The sequence below is a fragment of the Nipponia nippon genome, unplaced genomic scaffold (genome assembly GCF_047370975.1).
Source record: "Nipponia nippon isolate SJK-2023a ecotype South Korea unplaced genomic scaffold, ASM4737097v1 scaffold_4, whole genome shotgun sequence".
NCBI lineage: Eukaryota > Metazoa > Chordata > Aves > Pelecaniformes > Threskiornithidae > Nipponia > Nipponia nippon.
Window position 1 is genome coordinate 111205062 of NW_028262358.1, and position 14229 is coordinate 111219290.

General features: G+C 38.9%; 1 protein-coding gene across 3 annotated transcripts in view; it reads left to right on the plus strand.

Moving 5' to 3' along the window:
• The window catches only part of LPIN1 (lipin 1), a 50101-nt gene extending 37713 nt beyond the window's left edge, over positions 1-12388 (plus strand). For all 3 annotated transcript variants that reach the window (XM_087775883.1, XM_087775880.1, XM_087775881.1), the window contains 4 exons: positions 2483-2635; positions 4469-4583; positions 7896-7999; positions 8816-12388. In XM_087775883.1, coding sequence (XP_087632009.1) covers positions 2483-2635; positions 4469-4583; positions 7896-7999; positions 8816-8975 — 532 coding nt within the window. In that variant the 3' untranslated portion in view covers positions 8976-12388. The remainder of the gene's footprint in view (positions 1-2482; positions 2636-4468; positions 4584-7895; positions 8000-8815) is intronic.
• The last annotated feature ends 1841 nt before the right edge of the window (positions 12389-14229 follow it).

Here is a 14229-nt window from a genome sequence, read left to right on the forward strand (position 1 = left end):
GTTCTTCTTGCCAAACTTGTCTCAGTTGGAGTCGTGCAGGGATGAAATCTAAAACACATGGGATGAATCCGTTTGGAGGAGTTCCCTCTGTTTCCAGTGAATAGAAAGGGAGTTTAGTGAAACAGCTTAGACTTGAGCTGTCTAAACATTAGGCTTCTTGTCAAGCAGGATAAATACCACCCTTAAAGCACGACACTGTGTCTTATCTTGCGTAGAAATGGACCCATTTCAGATACTCACTGCTAATATTCTTGTTGCTTTATTTGTCGTATAAATAATGATGAGCTTCAAAGACATTGATGATGATCTTTACTACTGATTATTATACAATTTATTTTGTTATTTCTGTATATTTGTTGTTCCGTTATTAAATTGCAAAGGTAGGAAGGATCAGTCTTAAAATATTTTCCTGTCATTGGTTAATTTTGAGAGTAGGTGATAAGTAAACGTTGCTTAAAGTGCGCTCTAAAGGCATTGAAAGTCAATAAGACACATGCTGTGAAGAGCCTGAGGAACTGGCTTTTGCCTGGCAACACAGGTGTGAGCTGCTATATTATAGCTTAGTAGTTGATCTGCACTGGTGCCTGTTGGTCCACAGTAATAAACACCTTCTGTGCCACTCTGAGTGGAAGGACCTGGTTTCGTCATGTTTACTAGTGGCTTGTACTCTCTGTGTAATCCATGGAGAAAGACAGACATCTTCAAAAAGTAGCTCAATATACCTGAGATCTAATGATGTTTTGAAAAAACTATTTTTTTCCATTAGCTATTGAAGAAATACTGGGCAACACTAGATCAGCTGTGCTTTAAGTCAGCTAATGTTATTAACAGGGAGAGCATCCTGGTATGACCTAGAACAATATATTCCAAGCAACTGGAATGTGAACAGGAGAAAAAAGAATCAGACCGTACCAACTCACATGGGGTGATGTGTGGGAATGCTTCTAGGTGAGCAAGGCTAGTGCAAGAGTACAGGTGTGCTGTTGGTTCCCTGGGTGCATTTTGCAATGTAGTCAAGCCATTACGTACACTGAAGAATCAAAGACTGAGAGTATGGCGAGTTTTGTGATTAGCAATTGAGAGAGAAAAAAGGAACCTAGGAGAAAAATTAATTGATGTCTGAATGGGATCAGATGTCTGAATGGGATCAGATGAAGTGTCTGATATATTCTGATGTTATGCATTCAGATTTAACTTTTACAAGGAGGATTACTGATTGCTGTCTGTTCAGGTTGATATTTCTGCTTTATGCAGAACATAAAATTGTTGGTTTTTTTATTACATTAAATTCAGCTGTTCTTATATATTCAAATTACTGTAAATGTTTGAAGAGCCTCTGGTACGCATCACAACTGTCCTCTTAGTTGATCTGATTAGTTCTGTGTACTAGGGTTATGCTAAGGTTCGTTTATTGCTTTTTGTTTTACACGGACGATGAATTATAAATTATGCACGATGGTGTCTAAATTATGCTAGAGACACTTGTCTGTGCTTTTATTCTGTATAGACATACGTGATCACAGAAAAGACAGGACAGCCGGGGAATTCACATGCTGAGCAGTATTTTGTTCTGTGTATAATCTCTGCATTACATTTGGTGAAAATGTTAATTAATTTTTTAATTGCAGTTGTTATTTCTATGCCTGCCAGCATTGTCAATTGTTAGGGCTTTGGTGATCATAAACATAGGGGAAAAAAATAGATTTGAGTCATGTTGTTTTTCAAATTACTGAGTTAATTATGGAGGGGCTAGATATAACAGCTGAACACCATATAAATGTTCAATAGTTAGATTTAATGATGATGTGTGCCCTGAATATAGTATTTCTTTATTTTATGAGCAGTACTTTCTCTATAGGACTTGCAAAGTAAATTGCTATTACGTTAAACCAACATCACTGGACTTGGTTCTATCATGAACAGAAGCAAGGGTAACCTGTGACTTCTGCTGAAGCTTTTATTTCAATGTCAAGTCAAAGATTACTTCTCATACTGTGTTTTGAAGTTCAAATTTGCTCTGACTTGAAGGAATATGTTACTGCTGCACATAGACTAGTCTTTTTTGTAGAGGCCCAAGAGGCGGGAGGGTAGCACTGTTAATACAGCAAAGGCTAATGCACCATTGTCTGCTTTATGCCAAGTGTTTTCCTCTTAGCAGATGTCGTTTCAGTTTATTCCAAGGAGTATGGTTCCGCTATGCAGGGGCGGATAGAAAACCATAAGAAGTCATAAGCCATGAGAAGACCAGAGATACATGAGCCCTCTTTAGGTCTAAATCACCAACTGCAGTGGAGCTAGATGGATTTTAATTTTCCAAGTTTCTGGCATAAATGTTTTTATTCCTTTTAAATAAGTCTAGGTTAAGCATAAGTCTGTTTAACAGTCCTGATTGGATTAATGTAAAAATAACCCCACAGAACTATTAATGTCAAAATACCTGCTTTATTTTTATAGTAATTTCTTCTTTTATTTCTGCTCACAGAAATGGATATAAATTTTTGTATTGCTCAGCACGTGCTATTGGGATGGCAGACATGACCAGAGGATACTTGCACTGGGTCAATGAACGAGGAACTGTGCTGCCTCAAGGGCCAGTGTTGCTGAGTCCAAGCAGCTTATTTTCAGCTTTTCACAGGTACTGCAATGTCGTTTTATGCAGAAAGAAACTCAGAGATTGGTGGAGGCCAAATTCTCAGCTTTTTTTATGAGAGTGCTTGCAATCATTCATAATGTTTTTTTCTTACCTATTGGTGCACAACTGAATTAAGAAGAAATTTTGTTAGACCAAAATTCAAAAGAGAGTCACGTTGCTTAGTTTATCTCTTAGACATGCCTCCATATACATCTGTGTTCACTGTTTACCAATCGGAACTGCCTGTTGACTTCATGTGTTTAACATGGTGTGTTAATATTTAGCTATGGGAAAAATGTTCACATATTAATAACAATCACTCTTGTCTTGACTTGTAAGGTGTTCGAATTGGCATAAATATTTTTTGTGGAAGAATATTACTCGGTGGGTTTTGGAGAAATTTAATGTGAAAAAGAAATGAACTTTTTATACTCCTGACTGCACTGTGGTATTCTGTGTGGACAATGTTGTTCTTTCTAGGTGTTGAACTGTAATAAGTGAATAATAGTAGCACAGATTATGAATATCATACCTTCTTCCTAATTCAGTGAAGCATGTCAAGTGATTACTGAAAATATTTTAAGCTGTTAAAAGCTGCTGTGACAGGATATATTTCATTAGAATTTTTAATGGAAGGTTGTTGTGATGTTCTGATTGAGTGACATGCTACCAGCTGTCTTCCCAGTCATGTTCTAAATACCAGAGACTGTGAAGGGATTACAGTGCACTTCTTAGCCTGATTAAATAATAAATGAGGTGAAAGGGTAGTTACTGTTGTCTTACACTCCTCATATCTAGAAATATATTTAAAGTGATACTCTTTTTGGTATCTTGCTTAGACTAAGGAATGCCCATCTTTCAGTGTACATTATTGTAACTGCTGTCATGTGTGGGCAATAAATGACTTTGTTGTTATCCGTAGATTTAATTATTGTGGTTTTGAGGACTCTGAGATCAGGAGTATGTGAGACTAAGGAAAGATGGTTTTATTCCTCTTTTGCATGGCATCAAACTTTGATTTATACATGGAGCTGCTGTCCCAAAGGGCTGTATTATTCCTGTGAAGCTTCTGTACTATTCACATCTTCCTTAGCATATGTGTTGGTGCTAGGATGTGGGATTCTGAGGTTCTTAAGGGCTTTTGTGTCGTGCTGGTGTCTTCCTATGTTATGGGAACTCCAGACTCTGCCACCTGTTCAGCCTCCTTGCCAAGAGAAGCTGTTGTGAAAGGGCTTTTGCCCAGAGATGAGAGAACTCCTCTGTTCATTAGTGAATTCTGTGTTCTGTCAGGAGCAATTGAAGAGAAATAGATGATTCCTTTATTCCTTAACTTCTGCTAATTAGCAGTGATGCAGGACCCTGAGTGTGGAAGTATCTTAACAGGCTGAGGTGCTTCTAGCATGTATGGTAATTGCAATCCTTTTTTAAAAAAAAAAAAAAAAAAAAAAAAGCTATACACAGTGAAGGCTAATACAATCTATGAATCATTCTGCAGTTCTCAGGAAGCAGTTTACTTAATGACAATTTATGTCTCATAAGTCTTTATTTAGCAGCTACTCCCTGTAATCAACCATCCTTGCTCAGTACCATCTTTACAACATAGGTTTCAATAGACGTTCCCTTATTTTACATGATTTATTTACTGTGCCCATTATGTAAGCTTGGGAATGCTATTTTGTCTTCATGGGCACTGTGATTTCCAAATGAAGATTTATTGGAGAAGGGTGGGGGCTCTGTAGGAGTATCTAGCCAGGTGAAAATGTTGAATAAAGAAAATGAAATGGATTGTGCTGTGTTTCATGTGTACTTATTCAGCCTCCTTTTTTATCATTTCAGGGAGGTGATAGAAAAGAAGCCAGAGAAATTTAAAGTTCAATGTTTGACAGACATAAAAAATTTGTTTTATCCTAACACAGAACCCTTTTATGCTGCTTTTGGAAACAGACCTGCTGTAAGTAATAGCTGAATTTATTTTTGTTGCAGAGAATAGTAACATTGCTGTTATTTCATGGTTCTGTTACATTAGAACCTAGAAGCTTTAAATGGCAGTTAATATTTTATTAGGCCCTGAACAAAGGAAAATATAAAGGTTCTTCCTCAAAGATCTCATAATGTAGGATGCAAAAGGAGATGGAAGAGCAGCAAAGTAACTACGTTATATCTACATAAGTTAGCATAACAGTAAATACTGGTTGAAATTATAACTAAAAAATTCTTAAGCTTGTGTGGAAACACTGGTCTCATTTTACTCCAGGCTGATACAGTGTCAGTGAGATACCTGTGGACAGACAGAAGATTTTTCAGATGAATATTGGTGGGACTTACTCTTCAAACTCTAAGTACATTCAAAAGAACTTGGATGTCCCACTGAAATCAAAATGTTCTACTTTGCATGGAAAGTGATATGTTGTTTGACGCGGAGAGGAAAAGACAGATCTCCGTTACCCACTTGAAGGCTGTATAATTGGGCTATAGGCTTTTCTTACTCCTGTCCTAGCCCAAGGAATACTTTTATGCATCCAGAAAAGGAAACAGTCTCAGGAGCTGGGGCAGAGGCAGGGACTCTGCCATGCGATTATCCCTTCTTTTAAACTCTTAACATGATCCAAGAGACCATTTTGGCACAGGCAGCTAGCAGTCTTCCAGGCAATCTCTGGATATGATTGCTGTGTTAGCTTGGGGCATGGACTCTTCCCAATGGTCATTTGATATAGCCATATTGCGGGGGGTGTGTATGTGGGGGTGTGGAGAGGTTGGTTTGGTGTTTTTGTTTGTTTTTTTTTGTTTTGGTTTGGTTTTTTTTTTTGAGGGGAGGGGTATAGAGAGTTTAATAATTCTGATACAATGTCAAGAGACTTGCAATTCTTGAGAATGGGCACTCACACTGTTTAGTTTACTAGTGTAGATAGCACTATAGGTGCCTTTGAAATCTTTGGAAGCATCCCCCTCTCAGAAGGATATATATAGAAGACCTACTTTAGATGTTTACAGTTTCACTGAGCACCTAAATTTAGATGCTAACTAAATTAGGCAGATGGGCCCCTTATTTGTGCCCAGGCGCCCCACAGAGCATTGGGTACTTCCTCCGGCTCTGTATTGTCAGGTAGTATTTGCCGTAGAAACTGATGTGTAGTATAGTAACGTGTAACAAGTAGCCTGGTCATACCAGTGGGGGGTTTATGGCTAAGGACCATTGGCATGCAGCTTGGGTGTATCCACCCTGTTTTGGAAGCTAAACTCACTTAATTGTATGCCTGTATCCTGGCCATGCCATTCGGTCTTAAGAGAATGGTCCTTGACCCTTCATGTTTCTCAGAATGATTAGCAAGAGAACACTGCAGTTGATTACCTCTTTCTTCAGTTGGTGGAGAGAAATGGGGCACGTCTGGAGAGTAAGTAATTCAGGTGCTTTCTCCGCTGACTCCATGAGAGCTAAAGGCTTCTCACTGAAGTGCCCGAGGACCATGGATTCCAGCCCTAGCTGCTCAGCACTGTAAGAGCTATGAGATACGTTCACTAGCAGAAACACTGATAGCTTGGGGAAATTATCAGTATAAACGTGGATACTGGCCATTGCCAGTGTGAATATGAACATTCAGAGACTGGGCAGTTTAGGTGCCTAAATGTTGGACAGAGGTGCCTGGCAAGATATTTTGGCACTGAAAACATGGATGGTGTAGCTACATGTGAGAGGACTCAGCATGCCTTTCTGATGGGACTTTGTTTCTATTTGTCTCATATTTTTGTTAGGATTGCTGACATTTATGAGCAGCAACTTTTTCAGTTTCATCTTTTAGCAAATTACATTTTTAAAAGCATTATGTCAGAGAGGACAGGAGGTCCTCAGTGTCCAATTGCTATATTAAGTTGTTACATCATACACAGCTTAATTTTCATTATCAAGGTACCTTTAGACATATGGTTCTGAAATAACTTTTTAGACACTTCTGTGGTTTTGTATTATGGATGATGTCTACCTCTAGTTCCATATTTTTTTTTTTTTGAACCTCAAGGAAATGAAATAAAATAATTATTTTCACGCACACTTCAACAGAATTTCAAGTAAAGCCATAAGTTAATGTTTCTAAGGGAATTACTGGTAACTCACTCCTCTGATGGCTGTTGGAGTGCAGCCTTCAGGTGTGAGATGTGCCTCTGGCTTTGTGAAGATCCTGATCATCGCTTTCTCAATTTTCTGCACTGCTTGTTTTGGTTTTTGTTTTGTTTTTCCCCCCACAATAAGCTCAGTGAAATCTCAGTACTCATGGATGTTCCAGGTGTAGATAGTGCATGGACTGCCAGGATGCTGAATTCTTGAAGCTGTTCACTTTTGTTCAGTTACTTAAATTTTTTGGAACAGTCTTTACAATATAGAGGTAAAACCAATCTTTATATCTTCATTAACATTCCAGTCTTTCACCACCTCAGCTTTTAAAACCATATCTAATGATTTATATTAGTAAAATGGAAGCTTGTTTTTGCTCTGATCTTCTGGGAGTTATTTTCATCTTTGCTTTTGTCAAGCTTTTCTTCAGAACAGATCAAAATTTATTCATTGCTTTCCTTGACAATTTGAATTTCTTAGAAGACATTATTAATTCTTATTTCTAATTGTACTTCCCAGAGTTGCATCTGCCTTATCTGCTGGGGCTCACTGCTGCCATTTTGGCATATATTCCTTGCTTTCCCTTCTTTCCCCCTTGTTCCGACAGGGAGTCAATATATGGGTGTGGCACAAATCCAAACTCAGGACCTAAGAGATGTTTCCAGGGGTTTTAATGTAGACACAGTTGTTATGACTTCCTGTTGTGACCTTGTCCTTACAAACTAATCACTATTTTACATGTCAGTTATGTTTTAACCTCTGTATACTCGGTACAACGCACTCAGGAAATGAAATATTCTCTGGAAGAAAAATGAAAGTGCAAATGCTTTTACACCAAATATCATCAGGTTTTTTATTAAATGTTATTTCTGTGTCAAGGGAAGTTACTGAAAAAAAGAAACATGATTTTGATCAATACTTTAAACTGAAGTGGCAAACTCCTCACCTAGCTGCAAATTGTCTGTTTCATGAGCATTTTGTTAGACTGACCTCATGTGTAACATACTAGAGAATTTCTGATACACAGTCATGAGGTAAATTTAGTACCAATACTGTGCAAATATGTTCTGTGTAATATATTCCAGCAAGAATAAACATAATTGTGCAAAGGCAGAATAATAATTTTTTTTCTTACTTCTTTTTCTCTCTTCTGCTTAGGATGTTTATTCATACAAACAGGTGGGAGTTTCTTTAAACAGAATATTTACAGTTAACCCCAAAGGAGAACTTATACAAGAGCATGCAAAGACAAACATCTCATCGTAAGTAATCTCTTATCCCTAACACCTTATAGACTAAATTAATTTGCTCTTCTAATTTATGACTCAAGTTGCCCAAAGATGCGTTTGATTCTTTAAAATATTTCAAACAAAACATAAAAAAATTAGAATAAAATACAGACTTTCCACTTTCCTTCAGTTAAACCGACAAAAACGAACTGTTTAGTATTTAGTTTAATGCATTACATGATTAAAGTAGATGGAAAGGAATTATCAGTGTACTATTTAGTCAGCATAAAAATGAGATCAGCTAGTTTCCTGAAGCCATCTGCCTTTTCATGGTCTTTTCAAAATTTCCCTTTCCTGGAGCTCCTATGTAGAAGAGCCAGAAAACAAAATCTGAAGATAGGGCTGAGGGCTTCCAGCAAGATGCTTAGGCACTGCAGCACCTAACGCTGAATGAACATGGCGTTCAGTAATGTTAAGAATGTCCTTAATTGAAGGGGAGCCATATGCGTATAAAATACAAATAATCAATTAAGCGGGGAGCTGCTTGAGCCAAGCTGGAGAGAAATGGAGAAGCAAAATTGGGGGCTTGAATATTTTAGCAGGTGATCTGGGCGAAAAATGGCTTCTCTTTCTTACTAGGTAAGTATCGTTGCTTAGAATGAATGGATTTCTTATCTGAACTGTGAGTCCTCTCTGGAAGCTAGGCACCAAAATTGAGTTTAGTTTTATTCATTTGAGGAGGATGACTTGCCTGTGTAAAAGTAGTCATGCCTTAGAGGTTGGGGACTTATAAAAATTCAAAGTAAGAAGATCTGAAATGGTTCAGCATTCTCTTTATTTATTTTCCAGCTATGTCAGACTATGTGAAGTGGTAGATCACATTTTCCCTTTGCTGAAAAGAAGCCATTCTTCAGACTTCCCTTGTTCTGATACCTACAGTCAGTTCACCTACTGGAGAGAACCTCTACCGCCTTTTGAAACTCAGGATGTACGTCCAGCCTCATCTTAACTGCATCTCCGAACTGTTGGCCTCAGCTCAAAGAATCAATTAGCTTGTGTTGAAAGGACAGCACTTGGCTTTTGCTGTTGACAGTTCAGCTGGAATCTGTGATGTTGCGAGCATTGTATTCTTTTGCTGTGAGCAAATTTAGAAATGCTTTTTCATACTTAGTCACGTTTCCAGATGACAAGGAGTCTTACTAGGAATAAGAGTTGAGTTTCTAGCTCTTCACCCAGCTCCTCAAATTGTGCCATACAGTTTCATTATTTAAGGTCAAATAAAAGTGAAGTGATGTTGGAGTTGCAGTTAAACGTGCCATAAGGTTGTAAAGTGGTACTGTATCTTTTCTGCATCACTGAAGTAATCTTTCATCTCATCAGAACCTCCTGCAAGTAAGGGAGGTGAAGGTGCTCACCAGTCCTGACATTGTCTGGTGACACGGACGGGGGTTGCAATCCATATGTCAAAATTCCTTTCTCTGAAGGAGCAAATGATTCTTCCTCTTTCCCCTTGCTTGACCAACAACTGTTTGTTTAAGAGTTAATTACTGGTCTAGATCCTCAGCTGTTGTAAATCAGTGTAGCTATCAAAGCCAATTGAGCTGTGTTGATTTATTCCAGCCTGTTGTTTTGACATGGTAACACTTTTCTGAGGAAATAAATGATGTGTAATCTAAATAGAAAGCAAATTAAATAAGATGGCTGGATTCTGGCAGTCTTTCTCAATTTGAGAAGTATCATGCTTCAAGAATTGCTCTTTGGATTAAGGTAAGTGTGCAAGTGGAAGATAACAGGCCGCTGTGCCTAATGCCCATCTTACTGAAATCAGTGACTTTCAGTAAAGACATGTTATCCACTGAATGTGCTGAATTTCAAGGTCGTTACTGAGCCAAGAACACTGAGGATTTTGTCAAAATGTAATAGTTTTGTCTGAAACATTATTTTGGCTAAAATGTGAACTTTGATGCTGTTGAATGATGCATCTCAGGTTTTTAGTACATGGATTTTTTTTTTGTTTTCTTTTGTATCATAAAGAATGGATGCTTTTAGTGCAATTTACTGTCCTCCAAGGTAATGAAATCTTTTCTTTCATCTTTTTTTTTCCTTGTTTGTCCAGACACAAGCTGTAGATACTATTTTGCTACCTGCTTTTGACTGCCTTAAGACTTAACTGTGTGTGCTAAAAGCAATACTGCAGATCAGTTAATGTTTTCCAAATGGTCTGCCTTTACACAATGTGATACTTTACTTAAAATGTAGACATCAAGTGACCATATGCCAAATTTTCCTCAAATGTGCTTGTAGCTAGGAAAGAAACTTTTTTTTCCCTTTTAAAATATATTTTAAAGTCTAATTGTTCTCTGAAACAGAAAATGGCGTCATGGGATTCTATGTATATTGTGTTTCAATATGACTAAAACAGTGGTTCACAAGCTGTAGTCTCTGCCAGCTTGTGATCTGTGAGGCCATGGTACATGTTTTGCAGCTGATTTGTAGTGTTTTCAGTTAGTTTAATAACAGGAAGGCAGAGTGGTCCAGGAGAAATTTTAATGGTCGGTTAGCACCCAAAAGTTTGGGAACAGCTGCTTTGTCTCACATTTGTTCTGTTTCAACAAATTCTGGTTTTGCACGTCACGAGTGACAGCAGCACAGGTAGGATGGTAACTCTGTAGTAGGGGTTTTCTGGCTTTTAGCACTGCACTTTATGTGGGATGTCAGGAGGCCAATTTATGATTTCCCTGTGCCTTCAGTAGTAGTGCATATAAGTGCAATCCTTTCTACAGCTGCAGTGCGCGGTGGTGAGCCCTCCCTAAGTCTTCCTTTTCACATGAACGTTGCTGCTTTGGGCAAGGTGCATGCCCGCTTTGGAGATACCAGGATTAGACAAACACAGAGAGGAAGAAGTGCGTGTTTAACAACCCAGACCGATTATGCTCTCTTGAAAGTTTAAAGAAAATGTAAATATCTTTTTACTTATAAGTGAAAGAAATGTGCTATGGGTTTTCTGAAAGACAATCAGTGGGGATTGCAGGCTGCCAAGCTGAGATGGTTGCATCTCTAAATATAGCCACGCTTTCCTTTAAGTATCTATTAATACTTGTCATTAATGAGTGAATTAATGGATGAATATACTAACTGCATCCTATTTTAATTCAGTTTTGGTAAAGGCCTACTTCATTTATTATGCAAAATAAACCCAAACCAACCCTTCTCTTCAGTAAGAGGCTGTCAGTTTTTATGGTTTTTATCCTTCCCGGTAAAGATCTATTTTCCTAAGGTACCGCACGCAGTAGCTCCCACCAGAAAAAATGGTCCCTGAAAGTTCTCCACAAGTAAAACCTGTGATGTATTTCTTTATAACTTAATAAATAGCTAATCCAGGGTTGGTTGTTGCCGTTAGTATTTCAAACCAAATGCTAGTGTGAATGAGTGGTCACTTTAATTCCGTCGGCTTTGTAGGCGTAGTGCAGCGCTGGTGCAGGTAGCCCTGAGACGCTGGGGAATCCCTGTCCCCGAGTTTTTCAAGACACTTGAACAGAGTTGTGGCTGCCTCGGAGCAGATGACTGCCAGGACTAGATCAAGTGTGAAGTTGGACTAGATGACCTCCAGGGGTCCCTTCTGACCAACATTTCTCTGATTCTGTGAAGTTAAACGCCTTACTTGAGACAGACTGTATACCCCTTTGTATCTGAAAGCTGAAGTATAGCTGGGCAGTGAAATGACTGTGTGTTTATGTAACTAATGTTTATCAAATTTGCTCACAGAAAAGACACTTATGAAAATGAAAGTTTTGACCTGACCTGCTAGAAACATCACCATACTTCTTCAGAGAGTGTAAGACATTTTGATTTGGTAGCTGAGCAATTTTATGCATAATATTTAAACTGCTTTGTTAATTCATGTAGAAAAAAAAAAAGGGGTGGTTTAACGAATTCCTACTCTTTCTGTGAAAGAAAAAGAATTCAACCTTGCTTGCAGTGTAATGCTGGTTTCTGTTACAGAAGAATATTTGGCTAACATAAATATGCGGACACATTAAATCATAGTATATTCTATTTATACAATACACATAAACTAGAGTATGCAGCAGTGAGGAGTGACTAATGTTTATTTTCTTGAAGCTGATGACCATACCGCTCCAGCTGTGTCATGTAAGGGAAAGAATACCATACTTGTTGCATTAGTTACGCTGAAGATAAAATGTTACTGCTGTAATTTGGGGAGGGAGGAGAAAGAGGGTATGGAGTATTTTTTATTTGTTGATACGGATTATTATTTCAAAGCCTATTTATATACAGTATTTACTCTGTATATGTATGTGCTACTGCAATGATGAAAATCACTTTAACACCTCATTTTGATCTGCTGAATGCAACAAGGGTAGAAATATATATATTGTAATAAAGGCAAATATAAATTTTTTTCTGACTTTTCTGTTTTTCTGTATGCTTTGATAGTGGCAGAGTGCTTTTGCAGAGCTGCTGAAACTCTGTAAAGTGTGGCTGTTGCAGCTCCAGTCTCAATTGCCTGTCTCTTCTTGGGGCTATCTGGTGTAACTTCCAGCAGTTGCAAAATGCTTGCTGTTCTGCTACAGTGTTTCACCCAGAGCCGCTTCAAATGGAAAGGGTTCATTGAGGGAGACGGGGCCAGGATCTGGGCTCTGACTGTTTTGGGGTTTGGGAACAGCACCTCGGAGCCAAGAGCAGCCAGATGGGAACTGGAGCGAATTGGACCTGTCAGGAATCTTGCCCCAACCCAGAATTGTTTTTGAATCTTTTTCATCTAATTCCTAATGTGACCTAAGGAAAAACTAGCCATCTGTTTTGAATGGGAGTGTTGTTGTTCATGGCAATGAGACCAGATACTCTTTTTTTTTTTTTCTTTCTTTTTTTTTTTTCTTTCTTTTTTTTCCTCCCCTTTGCCATCGGCCGTTCTGCGGGTGCGCAGCAAACAGCCTTTCCTCCTCCCGTGAGAGCGCGGCGCTGCCTTCTGCTCCCTCTGCCGGGTTTGCGGAGCAAACTGGCCGCAGCGTAGCGATACTGCCGGGCCTGTGTTGGCTGGTACAAAAACAAAGATGGTTGGGGTTGATAAGGCTCTGCGGCAGCTCGAGTTCTGTGTTAAAAATACAAGAGCAGCCGTATTTGGGCAGCCTGCAGTCACTGCTTCTTCAATCGTCTCTATTTTTTTGTATGTCCCTGGCTTGTATAAACATTTACACTGGAGCGCTGGAGGCAGGCTTTGAAATGAAGGTGCCTTTTTAACTAAAAGTCAGAGAAATGGTACTTTTGCATCAGCAAACAAAACTTTTGTAAGGACATATTCATTGCTCCTGGAATATCCCATTAACACTAGAGGTCGAAAAGTCTGAGGGAGCAAACCTCCTGAGGACTGAAGACGATAAAGTTGCAGGGTGTGGGGGGGAGTTGATGCCATGGGGAAGGTAGGGAATATTCCCAGAATACTACATTAATTTTTTTCCTTGTAAATAAATAGTCTTAATTCAATACGTATTGCAGATGCCATCAAGTACCTCAGGACAGATTGTTGCAAGAGGCAGAAGACCGTTGGTGCTGAGAGCTAATGCCTAAAAATATAACTAATATAACTTCCAGCTCTTCTGTGAATGCATAAAAAGGTGGAGCCTGGAGGTTGTTCTTGGTGTGGGGGTTTTTTTGTGTTGGGTTTTTTGTTTTGTTTTTTCTTTTTTCTTTTTATAAAAGTTCAGCAAAGTACGGTGGTGAAGGGAGTACACTCACAGTGCCACAGCCTCAGGTAGTCCTAGCTCTTTTGCTTGCAGTAAAATCCAGACCATGATTTTGTTCTGTAGCACGTTGGAGATGTGCAAGGAAAGGGCTAGTTGTAAATGAGAGATGAAAGACTGGCTCTAAAGAAAACCTGACAGTGGTGCAGAGGAATTACAGTTGCTGGATGCTTTGGGGAAGAGATCCTCATCAAGACTTTTCCAGCCAGTGGGATGTGAGGGAGAAAAATAGGCAAAATGAGAAATCAGTTTTCTTCTCGGAGGAACTAGAGAAAGGGAACAGAGCAAGTGGCCAAAAGAGCAGCTTCTTGTTTCCATCCCTGTGCTGAACCTAGTGGTACCAGATCTGGCGCTGAGCTCTGCCTTTTGCCTCTTAACCAGTCTTGCCTGAAATCCTGCGTCTGCATTGCACAGAAGAGGTGAGAAGGCCATTTTGGCTTCATTTGCCAAACAGGAGACAATAACATTGATCAAAAGGAAATCTATACTTAAGTGTCCAAG